The 17,238-nt window shown below is 40.5% G+C and overlaps 1 protein-coding gene across 4 annotated transcripts in view; it reads left to right on the top strand.

The window, feature by feature from the left end:
- The window catches only part of NKAIN2 (sodium/potassium transporting ATPase interacting 2), a 748,339-nt gene that overhangs the window by 723,424 nt on the left and 7,677 nt on the right, over positions 1–17,238 (top strand). For all 4 annotated transcript variants that reach the window (XM_006139449.5, XM_014581722.4, XM_014581721.4 and 1 more), the window contains one exon: positions 16,038–16,119. In XM_006139449.5, coding sequence (XP_006139511.1) covers positions 16,038–16,119 — 82 coding nt within the window. The remainder of the gene's footprint in view (positions 1–16,037; positions 16,120–17,238) is intronic.

Raw genomic sequence — 17,238 nt, forward strand, 5'->3', positions numbered from 1 at the left:
TAGCAATGAAATGCAACTTCTAAAAAAAGTCTTTAGTATTCCGAAAGCAGGACTTACAACTTTTTTTTTCCTCCGCCACATGTTGTTAAAGCAAAACAAATCAAAACACCCCCAGAATGGGTAAACAATACTTTTTTTTGAAACTGTTATTAACTACTGTGATAATAATTGGCTACCACTGGGGGTACAATCTCTCCTGTGTTGACTGCCAGGGATTATAAAAGCACTTCTGGAAAGAACTGGCTTTAGATCATTGCAGGAACTTCCTTTAAGAGATGTGACACTGTGTTTCTGTTAGTTCCCACTGTTCCAGTGTACAATTAAAAGTATTGGAAATTTTTAAAACATATGTTTAGGTTTCTCTTGCTTACTTGTGTCGATAAAACCTATTGAGCCCAATTCAGTATGAAGAGATATTATGGATCCATGTAATCTTGTTTATTATTTATTTTATCTTTGATTTTTAAAAAAGAGGTATGGCAGTATTTCAGTGCACTTTGGGATTGAAATGTTTCGGAAACAAATATCAGAACCACATGTAACTTTGATAAAATATACATGAATCCTAGAGACTTAGTTTTCCAAAAGGAAGCTTACAGGCTTTTATTTGATTGAGAGCAATGATAAACCTGGTGGGGTTTCCTTTGTATGTTTTCCTGTGCAGAAAATAGCTAGAACACTCTAATCTATTGGTTTTTCAGTGCCACTGTGAGCCATTATGGAGATTTAGCATTTCAGTAAGTCTCATTTCCAAAGTCCTAGAGAAGAGGTTCATCATAACAGCCTTCTTTTGTTTTAAAGTAGTACAAGTGGAATACTAATAAAAAGGGCTCTGAACATATTCAATGTGAAAGCCTAAATCATGGATGTACTGCCATTTAATGAAATGTCTAGGCATATGGAATTGGTCCTGTTGTCTAATTTGGTGAGTTGAGTAGCAATAGAGCTACAGGGAAATTAGACCACCCCAAAATGGAATAATATTTTAAAACATTCTGCCTTGTCTTCTAAGAGATTATATTCATGTTCAGTTTTCTGTAATGTCATTGGGCCAAATCCAAGTAAAAACTGAGTAAGGACATCGGTACTTGGCTCATTATGTGAAACTCAAATGGTTTCTCCTGTGTTCTGTAAAATGGTATTTCTCTGTCAAATCTTGTACAGCTAATATGCTATTTTTCCATTCATTGTTGTGAGAACTATCTTTAGGAAAAGAGTTCCATGCTTTTCAGAAGATTTTCTTGACAGTGTCTTGCCTGTTTGGGGTTTTTTATAACTTTGCTAATGTACTGTATGCCATTGGCCCCTTTCTCCAGATAGGTATATCAGCTTTAGCCAGTAGATTCTGGCTAAAGAGTCAGATTTTCAGTTCTGGGAGCATCATCATAGTGCAGGGATGGCCCCATGTAAGTAAAGATGGAATGGAGGCTTCTCCATTACTCCTCTATCTGGGACCAGTTTATAAAGCAAAGCTGGAGAAAATGGGAGTGTGTCTGAGCTGCCCATAGACTACAATGATCCCCATCTGTGGTATTGGTCTTTTCTTGCTATTAACTGACAAAGGCGTGGGAGATTAGAGGTGCAGAAGGTGCTACAGCACCCCCAGATTTGGCTAGGGTCCCAGCTGCTGCCCAGAGCCCTGGATACCAACTCCAGCGTGTTCCGGCCACCAACCCTGCTGCATGTGAGGTCTGGCAACTGGCCCAGTGGTCTCCGTTTTCAGCCCAGGGTCCTGTCCACCAGGGACTCTGCTGCTGCCTGGAGTCCTAGCAACTCCTCTGCAGACCCCTGGACCATGTTCATTGGCGCAGTGCCTGGGGCGCTGCAGCCACCCTGGTTGTGGCCCGCAGTTGGGGCAATGCGGGATGAAGATGGGATAAGCTGGAAGGATTGCAGCTCAGAATCTCTACCCTAAACATTGTTCCGACACCACTGTTAACTGAGGTCATAAAGCAAAGCTGAGGAAAATTCTCCATTTATACTATGGGGCCAGTCCTAGGTATATGGTCCAGGTTTAGGGTAATACAAAAGTGAGTTTTTCTCTTCCTTTTCATGGCACCCTGATTTGTACCATGCTCTCCTCAGCATTAGGCAAGGATGTGGGACCTCACACATCGACCTGTACTTAGGTTTATTTTTTTTATTTCTGAATTACTGGATGACTGTGTTTTCTAGTCACTCCCCTCCATTTCCCCATACATATATCTTTAACAGACCCGTCAGGCCAGTTAAGTGTCTGCTGTTGCTGTTGTGATTTCACGTCTCCTGGTGTTCATATTCTAAATATAGATTCTGTGTGTAACTTCTTCAAAATACTCTGGGCCAGATCATCTCATGTGCATCAAGCCAGAAAAGGGGATGGTTTCAGGAGAAGACGGTTTTATCCCTAATGTTACTCCCCAGCTATCACTGTAATCCAAGACCCTGGAAAAGCTGCACCTCCAGTTTATGTGAATGGTTCGGTCTGTTGATCTGAATCACTGCAGATGCACTAGCCATGCTTTTACTCCTCTTATAGCCTGCCCTTGCTCTCCACCCCCATGCTGCAAGAGAGAAACACAGGGAACTCAAGGAGTATAGACCTGACCTCAGTTGTGCTTATTCCCTGATAAATAATGACTTTGGTTCTGCTATATCTGCCAGTTCCTACATGCCTATCAGTAGGAGGAAGGATTGCATCTTTATATAGAGCTATATCTTCTTCCTGTTGGCTGGCTATTCTTTATTTATTTATATCAGGGGTGGGGTACCTCCGGCCCACGGGCCACATGTGGTTCATTGGGATTAAATGCCAGAAGAGTCATTTAACTCGCAGGTCCCAATGGCCACAGTTTGCCTTTCTTGTAAATGCAGGAATAAGTTTATTAATAAAGATGTTAGTGATACTAAGCAGAGAGAGAAGACACAGAAAATGGTTATGACTAAAACAAAATACAACATACTTTCTAGTGGGTAAGATTGGACAGATTACTATCCTGGTCTCAGGCACTTATTCACCTACACTCAGTTCTCAGCATCCTCAACCCACATGGTAGGGGGATCCACCTTTCACGGATTCCCAGAGTGTTGTCCCTGTTGGTGATGTATAACAAAGGAATCCCCTTTTTCCCCTTACAGTCCAGAAGAATTCCTTGAAAAGTTAGTCCAGAAAGGACCAAAAACCTTCTGCTTGCTCTTTAGGGTGTAGCCCCTGCTTTATCCTGTGGTCAATTTTCTTTCTCGATTGGCTTGATCACTTTGTTTACCTTAGATGCAAATGTATGTCTATTGTATTTTGCTTTCAATCTGCTCAAGTGATTTTCTCTTCTCCTGTTCACTTGATCTAAACAGACAGATAAATCCATGATCCTTTGTCTAGGGCAGGCTTGTTTATCAGCTGCCTTCACAACATATTTTAAGATCACATTTCCAAAACCCATACATGGCTCTTTATATACAAGGTGTACACACATCACACAGTGACATCAATGAACAGAATGTCAGCAGTTTTTATGTGATACCTTACAAAACACTGTTTGTGTGAATATTTTGAGAAGAATTTGTTGGGTGTGCCCTTTGCTGGGTGGCAGAAAAGGCATTTTAGGCTCACAGCAATGTAAAAGCCAAGTGATCAAGCTTATGATGAACACCTCATTTACTTAATCTAGGGCTTTTGGCCTGAAGGTAAGGTCTTTTCAAAGTTTCCCAGGCCTTCAGAGTAATCTCTGTAATCTCAGGATTTTGATTGACTCCTGCTAAGAGTGTCACAAGCATGAAAGTGGTGCCAGATAAAATTGGAGGAATAATAGAAATATGAACCCTGCAAGGACAGGATATAAAAAAGAACAGTTCTGTTAGAACAATTGTCAGAAGTCACTTAAAATGGGGTCAAGTATTTTTTTTCTAATTTAAAGCAACAGCAACAACAACAAAACCCTATAGCCATTTTTTCAGTTGGGGGGAGGAGGAAATTAGGTGTAGGTGCAAAGTAGAGAATGAGATGGGCATTGTAGCCAAAAAGGAAAAGCTCTGGCTTTTAACTTGCCTAATGTAGGCCATTATAGTGGTTACACCTCTTGTTAATATCATATTCTTTTTTATTTGTGGTAAAATGGGAACAGCAGTTGTGGTGAAGCAAAATGTTAAGAGGGGCTGAGAGCATGGGGAAAAAAGGAAGGAAGGGAAAGAGGGATGGAGGAAGGCTGGCAACAGGGAGACCGGAGAAGAGCCAGGTGGAAGGAGACAAGGGACAAATAACCAATCAGCAAACAGAAGAGAACACTCAGAGTTCTAATGGTTATAAATACCCATTGTCAACCCCAATGTCTCAGGGCTCTGAAGGTGCCTCACCCCCTGCCTTGCTAATGCTACACTTGGCTGTGGCTAAATAAGACCCTGTTGTCTCTGGAGCCTGCCGTGCCTCCTGCTCCATGCACTTGAGTGGGGAGGGAGTTCCCTGAAGGTATACATCTGGAAAAGGGGAGGGCCTGGATCATCCCCAAGTGAGTCTTTCATTGCTCCTCCCCTCTCATGTGCCCTGTTGCTAATGGTAGGGTGAAATAATTGTCATTCTAACTTCATTAGCATTATTAGTGCAGCAATTTTTTTAAAAACCATGAAAATGTTAACAGCTATCATTGCTTGGCAGCATTCAACAGCTGTAAACTTACCAGAGCTTCTCGTTTGTTTTCTGGAATCTTATTAGGGCTACATTTTAGATTGCAAACTATTTTTAATACTTTGAAATGTTCACTGAAAGTGCTTTTGCTCACTAGCAGTTTGGCTCCCTGCTATCTGCTGTTAGCTGCCTTCTGTAAAGAACAGTCAACGTATTTTTGAAAATGTTATTAAATATTCAGATACTTAGTGAAAAAAACCCAGGAATGTCATCAATAAAACAACATCCTCCTGGGATTTTTATACTGCAGGAAATTAAACACAGAACATGGCTACTTAAATGGAATGCCCCCGCACCAACTTTCAACAGACTCAACCTCTCCTGTGCTGGGAGACAGGCAGTAGCAAGGGGGTCAGCTGAGCCCAGAGGTGGGCAGCACTAAGTGGAGAGGAGGTGCAACTGAGATGGCTGGAGAATTGCAAATGTAGTGCAGCCCCACACAGCACCCTCACCAGAATGCCTGTGCAGCCAGAGCTACCAATAAAGGCTGACTTCTCCCTTTGTAATGCACCCTCAAAGAAAGCAGTAGTATAACTATTACCTGTCCAGAGTGAAAAACAACAAATAGTCTGGTAGCACTTTATAGACTAACAAAACATGTAGATGGTATCATGAGCTTTCGTGGGCACAGCCCACTTCGACACCCTGTACTAGCAGGGGTGAATCTAAAACATGGAAACTGTGCCTACTCACCTTGTGGCTACTCATGTTACTACCTTTTAAGTACTTGGTCCCTCTTTTGTTATTTCAAGGTGAAATACAAGGCAAAAATGACAGATTTCCATGCTGACTATCCATCGAGCCAGGATTCTGGGGATATTTGACATAGAAATAAGTTCTAAGTAATCCTTTTTAATTTCTTCACTCCCTTCTCTGCAAACCTCCTGGTACTTCCTGATTCTCTGAAGATATTCCGAAATGCAGTGTCTCAGATACTACAAATCCATCTGCCACACCAATAAATCAATGTGATTTGTTATGTTAAAGAATGCAGTGCATTGGAATATCAGCCATGAACAGATATGCCATGATGATTTCACATTGTGGGGGAAAGAGATTTTAATTTGGTTAGTTATAAGAGATGTGATCCTCTGGATAATGCACAGGATGGGGAGCCAGGACTTCCATCTTCTATTTTTGGCACTGATGTAGACTTCTTTGTGACCTTGGGAAAGTTATTTAACCTACTCATATTTGTTTCCCATATTTAAATTAGCAGGTAATAATAAAATAAGTGCTTGAGGTGCTATGCAAGATCATAAAAATAGTTTTCCAATCATTATGAAATAGAACATGCCACCATCAACAAAATTACAGACAAGGTAGATATGTGTGAACTGGGAGTTTTGAGGCTATTATGATACAACTGTGCCTTTTAGAACAGTACTCTCTTCAGTAGGACTGTTTATCTCAGTATTCATATTTGAGTCTATATTTTCTGCCTCTGGGAGCCATTTATCAGGTCAGAGTAATGTAAAAGCAATCTACCACCTAAAAAATGAAATATCATGAGAAGCCCGACTCTTGCATTATTTTGGCCCCACAAATGGCTCTTTGAGGCATTAAAAAAGCTCTGAAAAACCAGTTACAAATACAGCTATAAACACAAAGATGAGACCACACACCACACATACACACCTCTGTTTTCTCACCTGTTCAACAAATTGTGTGTGCCGTGTATGAGCAAACTAAGACTGAGAGGCTAAAAATATGTTTGAAATTTGCCAGAGTCCTTTGACACAGGTGAACTCCCAAATTTACAGCCTGGCTAGAAGCTTTTCTGAGTACTTGTTTGGTTTAGTGCTCTGACTGCTACATAAAGCCAAAGCGGGGGGAGGGCGGATGGTGGAGAGCAATGGGCTGTTTTCTGCTGTCAGGATGCTGATGCAAACACACACAGAATGAAGATTCAGAAATCCCATGGCACTGTCTGACACATTTCATCCTACAACAAGCTGGCTTGGGAAAGCAAACCACCACTATGAGCAATGAGCATGTAGGAAACTTACTGAGAAGTCTATACAGCATCAGCCTTTTGAAAGTAACAATAGCCAATTCCCACTTCATTACTTTCACTTGTGTTCTAACCTTGTAAGTGGCCTCTAATAAAAACAGAAAAGGCTGGCTTATACCATCTCATTCCCCCCAGCAGTGAGACGTAAACACTCTGAATCCCACAAGGTCTGGCCACTTGTTCTAAAATACACACTGGAAACAACTAGGTAGCAGAATTAACTGCTGGGAGGAGGTATATAAATAGCAGATAGAAAAATTAAAAAAAAAATGTGTTTGACATGTAAATTGAACGAAACTATCCAGGTATTTACAGGACCTACACAGACATTACGCTGCCTTAGCTATGATCAGCTGGCATGTGTTGCAGCAAGAGAAATGAACTGAAAGCTCAGAGGAGGGGCAGTTTATTTAAATAATAACAAGTAATTAGGCTAAAGACAAAATCAGCGATGGCATTTTATAATTACAATTAATTTAAAGGTTAATTTCCTTTGGTGCTAAAATCTTATTTAAAACATTTACCAGGAAAGGAAATTAGGATGTTATTATCAAGATGCATAGAGTGCTTCTGGGAATCCATGCCTATTATTACTAGAAAATTAGGTTAGGTTCAAAGTGGGAATTTCAATTCATTTAATGTATAATAGATGGTGGTCAGGACCTTGAGTCAGAAGGGTTGGTTAGGGTAGTCTGTAAGATTTGCATTTTCTTTGTTTTCAGGATTAATTGCAAATGTTTCCAACAAAAGGGCTGGGTTTAAACGTGAACAAGCTTGACATGAAAGGAAAATTGGTTATGGATTGCTGCCTTCATAGCTAATGAAGTTGATGTTAAAGGAATCCCTAAGAGACTGGGATGTGGTATGAAACAAAATATATAAATAAATGAAATCATGCGGGGGGGGGGGGGGGGGAGGGGACATGGTTCTGTCTCTGGCTTCAGAGATGTTAATTTCCCTTCTTCCTCTATGTCTTGCCTTCCCCTTCCTCTACATCCCTCACCTCCTCCTGTGGGGATTGTCAAGCTTGAGTTTCAAAAAAAAATATCTAAATAACATAACATTAGTGCTTGAAGGAAGTAACATTTCCATTTTGGTGGCTCATCACGATGGAACACTGTTTAATAAAATCAATGCACCACAGTAGCCAAGGGGATGTGTCTGCCTTACATTATTGTATTTTTTTCATTCATCATCCATCGCTGAATCTTATTAAATGAAAAGTGTTTTAAAATAAGGATGCTTAAAATATTATATTGATTCCCCTAGTATAGAAAGCCATCTTAGAAGCAAATTGCACTGGAAAAGATGCAGGGAGCATGCAAAGTTAATCTCCTTTCTATAAAGAGAAATGAATTTTACCCCCCAAACCCTTTCAAAAATCTTACACTGCTACTCACAGATGTCATTATACTTGGAGGAAAAACTCAAGACAGGAGATCAAGATAACAATGCCCTGCACAACTTTATCAAGTCCATAACAGAAATGGGTTAGTAACATAGGAGTTTGTGCCTACTTTCACTGGACTACGTACTGAGAATGCCCATATATGATTAACTTAATGCAATGTACAGTTTGTTACAGTTGCTCCACACAAGTACAGCTGAAAAGCATTGTCACCATTTATCTGGCACTCTTTAAAATAGGTTTGATATGAACAACCAAGCTCCAAAATCCCTTATTTGGGGACCCAAAGCTATAGAGCCAACCTTTCAAGGTGTGTCTGCTCACTTGCACTGTCTGGTATTCTCCTGTTCCATCCAATTTAGTGTTTTCTCCACTGTAGGAGTCAAACTGAACTTTTTATAATGTCCTGGAAGTTCCAAGACTCTTTCTGACACGTATATTTGTGCTAAATTTCTCTAGTCTACTAGTATGTCACCTCTCAAAGGTCCTCTTATTTCTTATTACTATTGCCCTTTCCTTTTAAATGTTTGGATAGCTGTTCATTAACCTTGCTTTGTTAGTCTTCACACATTCAGTGCCCAATTCTCCTTTTTGTTCCACTTATTAATTCTTATTATGCTTATTTATTTGTATTATATCATTTCTCATTTGCTACTGAGTTATCAATTCCTGCCTCAGATTGGCCCATGATGCCAGTCTCTGTCTTCCCTGTCTGTGCTTTCTGCCTGCTGCCTCTCACACCTAGAAGGAACTCCCCATAAACATCCACAAAACAAACTCATTATCCTCCTTCTAACCTCCTTAAAACATTTCTCTGCAGAGAGGCCTACAAAAGACTTGACATCTGTTATGCTGTTGATGTGCAGAGAACACAGCCCATCAAGTTGACCACTATTGTTTCTGTGTACTCCCCCATGTGTCTCTATCCATCTGTTGTCTTTTGTCTTATATTTAGATTGTAAGATCTTTGGACAGCGACTTTTTTTTTCTATGTATATAAAGCGTCTAGCACAATGGGACCGTGGTCAATGACTGCAGCTCCTAGGTGTTACAAATAATGACTGTGGCAGTGTGGCCCCAGTCTGCTTTTTCTTATCACTACCTTAGCCCTAGGAATTAGCTAGCCTATAGCAAATTCTTCCTAAGATCTCCTTTTATCACTGCCTTGGTGATCCTATTTAACCTGCATTACCTCCAGCTGGCACTGGGCAAAACCTGTCGAGACTTTAGCTAATTTAGAAATGTTTTATCTCAAGGACACTTTGGAAATGTTCACATGCACAAAGATTGGAAAGCAAATAGAAACTCTTGGAAGGACCAGGCCTGTCTGAGATATACTTAAAAGGAAAAAATAAAATATATTTTTAAATTATCGTAACTGAAGTGAAGGCATTTAACAGAATGGAGGAAGGACCTTGTTGGCACTACATTTGACAATTTGATTTTGCTAGCCCATGCATTACCGAGACCCAATATCTTACACCAGATGGAGTGGGGGAAGAGCTGGCCACGGATAAGCAGGGCTCACAGAGGGCCCCAAATTATCTTAAAGAACACATTAAGTGGTATAAGGAGCTGCTGCGAAGCCTGGAAATTCATGATCAACCAGAAAGGAATGCCAAAGAGAACAGTTTCCACTGGTATGAAAGGGAATGGAATTGCAATGATGAGAGCCCATCAAAACCAAAGCAGATAAATCTGGATAGAGTGTTTCCCTTTGCTAATCCTTCAGTCTTTGGCTGTAATGTCTCAATGGTAATGGCACATCTTCACAAACTGGCACATATGCTCTTCGTCGCTGCCACTTTTCTACTGTTCTCGTCTGTGGATCTTAATTGTTATGTCCACAGGACAAAGACCTCTGGCATTTGTTTATCATTGTAAACAAACTTTATTGAGAATTTGTATTAGAACAAACATCAATCTATCTGCTGAACAGTGTGCAACAGCCATGCTCACAGTTTACAAAGGGTATGGCTAGGTAGGTTTGTCAGAGAGGGAGTATTGTGCCGTCACAAAACAGCTTGGCAGGAAGCCAGACAGTGGTAATAGCCTACAAGATCATAAAGCTCTTCCTACTTGTTTAAAGATTTTCTTTATTTTTTTACAGCAGACATCTGGTGTTCTGATTTAATTTCTAATTTAATAAAATTGTCCCTAATTTCAGTGCATTAAGTGTTTCTAAATTGTGTCAAGGTTTGTTAAAATCAGCATTTTTGCACCGCTCTTAACTATATCCAGTATTCTATTCTATTTTATTCTATTCTAGACAGATTCTTATACCCCCAGCATCACCATGTATCTGTTCTGTCTACTCTGTTCAGAACGTCTACTCTGTTCAGAAGATTGATGCTGCTGCAGTCGATCTTCTGGGCTTTGATTTAGCGGGTGTAGTATAGACCCGCTAGAATGAACTGAAAAGGAGTACCATCAGCCCCGGTACTCCTACTCCTCACAAGAAGCAAGGGAAGCCGATGGGAGTGTTTACTCCCATCGACCTCATGCTGTGTGGACAGGGATTTAAGATACGTTAACTCTAGGTACATAATTTACATAGCTGGAGTTGCGTACCTTACCAACCAGAGAGCCTTGCAGTAGAGCATTGAGTAACATGACTTTGATGTTTGTAATGTGGAGTTCATTCTCTCATAGTTTCTCTGCAAGGGGAATTGTGTGTACAGTGGAAATATTTTGTGTAATGATCATGCACATGATAAAGTGTATGGCTATTTCCCAAACTTCCTTTATAGATAAGGCCTCTCTTCCTCTCAAGAGTCCATAGCCTTTCATATTTAATTTGCACTGATTTTTATGTCCCTACTAAATTTTGATGAGTGCCAAAATGTCAGTGTTATTTCTATAGGTGAGTGTCCTAACTGCTTGTTAGACATCTTGGCTCAGATCCAAACTGGTAGAAAATACCATAGCTCTGCTGAAGCCATGTGTATTATTTTCTGGAGGAGGATGGCCAGTCACCTGATTTCTTTTTCTTTTAATATTCTTCCTTTTTTTTCTGCATGAGCATCATTTTGCTACATTATGCCACATTCTTTCCTGCCTACTTATCTATCTATTTCTTTGTTCCTCACTGCTGGTCTTGGTAGTGACGCCTCGCTCTTTGATATGAATGAGGCCTCTTCTGTTCAGGTCCATTTGCATATCAGCAAATTTCCAGCAACTGAAGCTGAATACCAACTTTAGACTTACAATCCCATCCTGCAGGCTGAGATGTGTTCAAAGCTTCCATTGACTTCAGTGGGAGTTTTGACTATGTGCAAGGGCTGCAAGATCAGGTCCTGGGTGGGCATATTAATAGAAAATAGGCCCATTATTTTGAACTATAACCTATTTTAATTACATGACTTCCACAGTTATGTCCTAGAAAGAGTTGGTGATAGTTTTGTAAACTTGACTTCCTGACCAAGAGGAGGTTAGTATCAGTGAGTCAAGAAATAAATTCAGACTCACAAAATGAAAGTGATATTTTCATTGTTAAATGTTTAGAAATAAATTATAGCAGCACTTCCAGAGTTCAAGCAAGCCTCCCAGTATGTTTCATCTGTTGAGATGGTATGTAAGCAGGATTGTGTGTGTGTGTTTATGAAGGCAAAGCATGATTAAAGGCCTGAGTTTTGTAATGATGATATACAAGATTAAAGTAAAATATAGTAGGCAAAAAATGTGTTTGATGGGTAAGGTTAGGAATTGAAACATCTGTAATGATTCAACTAATGAGGCTTATTTTATTCATCTCATGTTACTGCTGCCAGGAATGTATCAGTGGTATGACACTTTTAGTGACCTTTTAGGCACAGCCAGGATAAAATGCCCAGTAAAAAGGGCAGCATTTTGCATACTTTGAGAAACTCACTCAAAATCCATAGGGAGCTTTTAGCACAGTCTAGGCACCACGGGCTTGGCAGCACTGAAATGCTGCCACAATGAAGGTGCTGCAAAGAAATTATAGACATTCTCTGCAGCAGAGTTCATATTGCATTAACCCCTGCACACACTTCCCAGTTCACTTGCAGGTACGTGAGGAGCCATTGTAGGCTTTAACAAGGTCACAGTCATATTCTCTCCCCTACCTCATACTCTCTCCTCTACCGTCATCTGGATATACAAGTGGGGAGTCTCTAATGTCTGCTTAAAACAGAGCTCGCTCTACAGGCCCATCTTGTTTATGTCACTTGGTATTCTGGCCTGCTTATACACTGAGTTTCCTTTGTGCAAGAGAGCAAAAGACAGGGACACACTGCCATGCAGAAATAATAAGCACACTTTTTTTTTACTGACCCCATACAAATTCCTTTTATTGCTGGGAATTTGTTTCTGAATGTTTTGCTTTAGCTTTCTGGAAAAGGACCTAGAAACTCCCTTTGGGATATTTCTTCTTGTGTCTTCAAAACAAAGCTTTCCTGCCTGTGACATTAGAGTAATTTTGTCATTACTTACAAGGTAAAATTTTATGTTACAACATGCCTCTGAAAGCACTCACACACTATACAGAGGGACAAGTCCCCCAGCTGACTTAAATTGGCATTGTTCTGTTGAAGCTTGCGGAGCTATGCTGATTTATACCAGTTGATGATCTAGCCCAGACTGCTTGTTTTCTGAATTCTTTGTTCAGAAGGTCAAGGCTGAAAAAGAGAGCATTTATATCAAAGGCAATTCACTACAAGATGTATCGGCAAAGACCTGAGTCACCCATATCTGTGTTGAATAAGAGTTCAACCATCTCCTAAAATCTCAATCCTGTGTTCATTACTTATGTCTCTTCCTATGATAATAACTATGATGTCACAAACATAGGCGGCATGTTGTATGGGCCTGTGGTACCAGCGCTCTACCAATATTCAGAGCACTAGGGCCAGATCCACCAATGTTCGAGGCCAAGCCACTCCCCAGCCCTTGCCTATCGCCCCCACACAGCTTCCTCAGAGCATCCCTGAGAAGAATTGTGAATGTAGTATGTCTTTGTTTTGAAAGGGATTTGAGTGTTGGCTAGGGGGGTATATAATTGCTTGGTTTTGTTTTTTAATTACATACTATTATGTGTTTATGTTAGAGAAGGAAAAGTGAAGAACTTTGCCTTGTTCTTAAAGTGGAAGATGGCGAGGTTTGAAATAATCCTTAGTTCTTGGGCCAAGCACCAAGCAAGTTCGGTCTCTTGTAAAGATGAGCTTTACCCTTATGGATGAAAGCACCATTGTGCCAGAGGAAAAAAGTTGTTGACAAAGGCCTTCAGCCTAGAGCTTTTGGTGATCTTTTAGATATGCTGGCCCAGACCATTGGGCACCTTGAAGATAAGTCTCAAGACCTTGAACTTGACCCAATATTCTATGGGAAGCCAGAGTAGAGAGTAAAGGACAGACCTGATGTGTTCACAGTAGGCTGTGTTGCTAAGGAGATGTACTGCAGTATTCTGTACTAATTGGAGTTTTCTAAGAGCTGGTGGCCTCATGCCCAGATCTTGTGTGGATAAAGGGAAGGGTATGGCCCTACGAACACAGTAGTTCAGAGTTTTTGGAAAGTAGATATGTGTATGTGTGATTATATGTTAATGTTTATCTTAGAGCAAAAGCTCTTCATAATAATGTGTTGTGAAATGCCGTATGTAATCTGTCCACTGTGAAAGCTCTCAAATAAAGATTTGTGAATTATAAAAGGAATAACACGTGAACTCTAATTTTATTGTTGCAGTCATATAATTAGAGAGTAGTATGTTACTTTCTGGTGCATGCAGATACCTTCAGAATCACAGTTTGCTTAGGGGAATCTCAGTATTTAAGGTAAACAGAGTTCCAAATCTGAACTTGGCAGGTTTGGCTTCTCTTTTGATAAGTAAAGTCAAAGTGGTATACACTAGAGCAGGGGTAAGCAAATACCAGCCTGTGGGCCAGATCTGGTCCACCAGAGTTAGCTGCCTGTGCAATAAAATGGCAGTGGTTTGCCAGGGTTAGGCCCTAGTGCGCCACCACCACTATACTTACCTGTGCTTCCACAGATGAGGGTGATTGCAGTTTCTGTTGATGATGGATCACTGTTCCTGGCCAAGGGGAGCTGTGGGAAAAGGTGTCCTGATCCATGCCACTTCCCACAGCTCCCAGTGGCCAGGAATGGTGTTCTGCAGCCATGGGGAGCTGCAATTACCAGTGTCTGTGAAGGTACCGGTAAATATAGTAGGGGTGGCACACCAGAGGTTAATCCTGGCAAACCACTGCCATTTAATGCCCATCCCTGCACTCAAGCTAGGTGAAATTTTTTAGCTGAAACTTATTTTGCTGAAAAAATGCAGATTTGGGTCAAATCATTTCATGTATGCATATATATTTTGGTAATTGATTTAATTAAAATGAAAAAAATGGAAACATCCAAATGGGTCATCTAAATGTCAAATCTCTCTTAATTTTCAGGCAAGATACACAATAGGATTTAGGGTACATTAACAAAATGACAATGATGGGAGATGCTCCCTTTTTACCTATCAGAGGGGTGGCCGTGTTAGTCTGGATCTGCAAAAGTGACAAGGAGTCCTGTAGCACCTTTTAGACTAACACATGTATTGGAGCATAAGCTTTCGTGGGCAAAGACCCACTTCGTCAGATGCATGCACGTCTTTGTCTTTGCCCACGAAAGCTTATGCTCCAATACATGTGTTAGTCTAAAAGGTGCTACAGGACTTCCTGTCCCTTTTTACCTAATAGCTCAATAGTTGAGGCACTCACCTAAGATGTGGAAAATGCAGATTCTAATTCCTGCTCTTGAGCAGGTTCTAAACACCAGACTATAGGTTACTCGAGGGTAGGTATCTCTCAGTCTCTCCTATAGAAGTAGATCCAATTATTCATGCCTCTCTAGCGTACAATGTGTAGGTTAGAAGATTGCATGAAGATAGCATCCAAATGTATATGTGGGTTACAGTTATGTGAGACACAAAGACCTCATATTACATATAAAAGAAAGTATTTGAGTATGGAAAACTGGAAGTCTCAGAACTGAATGTGACTGTCTATCAGGAGTGGGCAATAAAAAACAGGGGCTAACCCTGGCAGGCCACCACCATTATGTATACCTACATTTCTGCAGGTGTTGGACAATTGCGGCTCTCATTGGCCATGGATCACCGTTTGTGGCCAATGCAAGTGGGGGGAAGCAGCATCCCAGTCTTCGCCGCTTCCTGCCGCTCGCATTGGCCATGAACAGCAATTTGCAGCTATAAAGAGTTTTGATTGTCTGATATCTGCAGTGGCGCAGGTAAACATAGAGGTGGGGGCCTGCCAGGGATTAACCTTGCAGACAGGATCTGGCTCCCGGGCTGGAATTTGCCCACCTTTGCTGCATATGATTTTATAAAATAAATAAACATAGATAGCCAGTGTTTGAGTTAAAAACTAACCCCCACTCACAGACCTCCATTATATTTGGAGTATCTTTAGAACTGTGAAGTGCCCTCTCCAATGCTCGGATAAATTGCTCTCAGCCTCTCTCTCTCTGCATTTCAACCCAAATGTCAAAGCAGGGAATCAGAGAAACTTCTGTCTCTCAAACAGAATAGGATCAATATCCTTTCTCCTCTAGACCATTGAACCACAGTATGTCAGTGAGCTTGACACAGTAATCACAGTCAGTAGCATTGCATCCATACCAACAAATAAATGATTTACATCATTTGTCGTATCAAAATAAAATGTAATTTTATATTCCAATCATGTGGTCTGCTTGAGAAAAGAGTGATGTATAATTCTCAATAGTGTAAAAGGATTTTATAAATCCCTCATTGTCTCTGAAGACACTACCTCTCTTCTCCCATTCACCTGCCACCTACCCTATGTACAATTAATCACTCTAATTTTAGTAGATAGATTATTAGGAGGTCTGTCCAATGCAATCAGTGTGATAGTGCCTATTATTTTTGAAAAGATGTTTCTAATGGAAGCAATTTCCCCCTCTTTCAGTTGACTTCATAGGTGGATTTGACTCTTACGGCTATCAAGGCCCACAGAAGACATCTCATTTACAGCTACAGCCCATGTATATGTAAGTACTTCACTTCTGAGATACTCTATGGGGTGCCATACAGATATTAAAGGATTATTAAACTGAAAGATTACATGACTTAAAAATTCAGGGGAGGCAGAAGTCTTTCTTGACAGACTGAATTCAAGTTGTGCACTTAACCACTAGCATTATCCTTCTCTTGCAATATAATGATTTCTTGTGGTGGGATACAATATATCACATTTATTTTAATAAGTCTGATGTGTCCTGATAGTCAAACTGAGACTTGGTCTAAACTTCAGACCTAATTGGTACCTGCCAGCAATGCGATTATACTGATCAAACTCCTACTATAGACCGTGCTATGTCAACAGGAGGGCTTCTCCCCTCCAAATAGCTACTGCCTCTCAGGGAGGTGGATTAACTACACCAATGGGAGAATCTCTCACATTGGCAAAGGTAATATCTTCACCCAGTGCTAGAATGGGGCAGTTGCACTGATGCAGTGCTGTATGTAGACTAGTCCTCAGTAAAATCTGACTGAGGATTTGGCCCAGTGATTTTATCAGAGGTTTGGAAACATGTTATGTAAGAAACACAGTTACTTTATTTTTTCTTATTAAACATCTATTCTTTTCAGGTGTTCCACTACTTTATTTGCTTTCTTCTCATCTTCTTCTTCTTCTTTTTTAATGGCATGTTGCTTTTGAAATCAGTTTAAGTAGGATGATATATTTTGACTGCAGTGTGAGAGTGACAGTTCCCTCTACTGCCTAGAAACACAAGCTGATACATTTTGGGGTTGAATGAAAAAGAAAATGTCAGCAAAAGCACAAGACTGGAACAGATTTACACTGAAGTCCTTGCTCATCCTTAGACTGCAACATGGCAATGATTTACAAACATCACTTGAACTAGTGCCAAGCAAAAAGCAAGCCAGATTCATTACTGCCCAGGTGAATCGTGCCTCAGTACAGAGGTGTAACTTTTGGGGATTTGTTTAATGTCATAGACTCATTAGATGACAGTGTGACATGTCATGTCTTACAAGAGAGCATCCTTTCCTTTGTGCCTTTTCTCTTCCAATCACTTGTACTGAAGGAGAGAACTAAACATAACTAGGCGACATCAATTCAACCCTAGTAACCATTCACACTG

The sequence above is a fragment of the Pelodiscus sinensis genome, chromosome 3 (assembly GCF_052426305.1).
Source record: "Pelodiscus sinensis isolate ZL-2025 chromosome 3, ASM5242630v1, whole genome shotgun sequence".
Taxonomy (NCBI): domain Eukaryota; kingdom Metazoa; phylum Chordata; order Testudines; family Trionychidae; genus Pelodiscus; species Pelodiscus sinensis.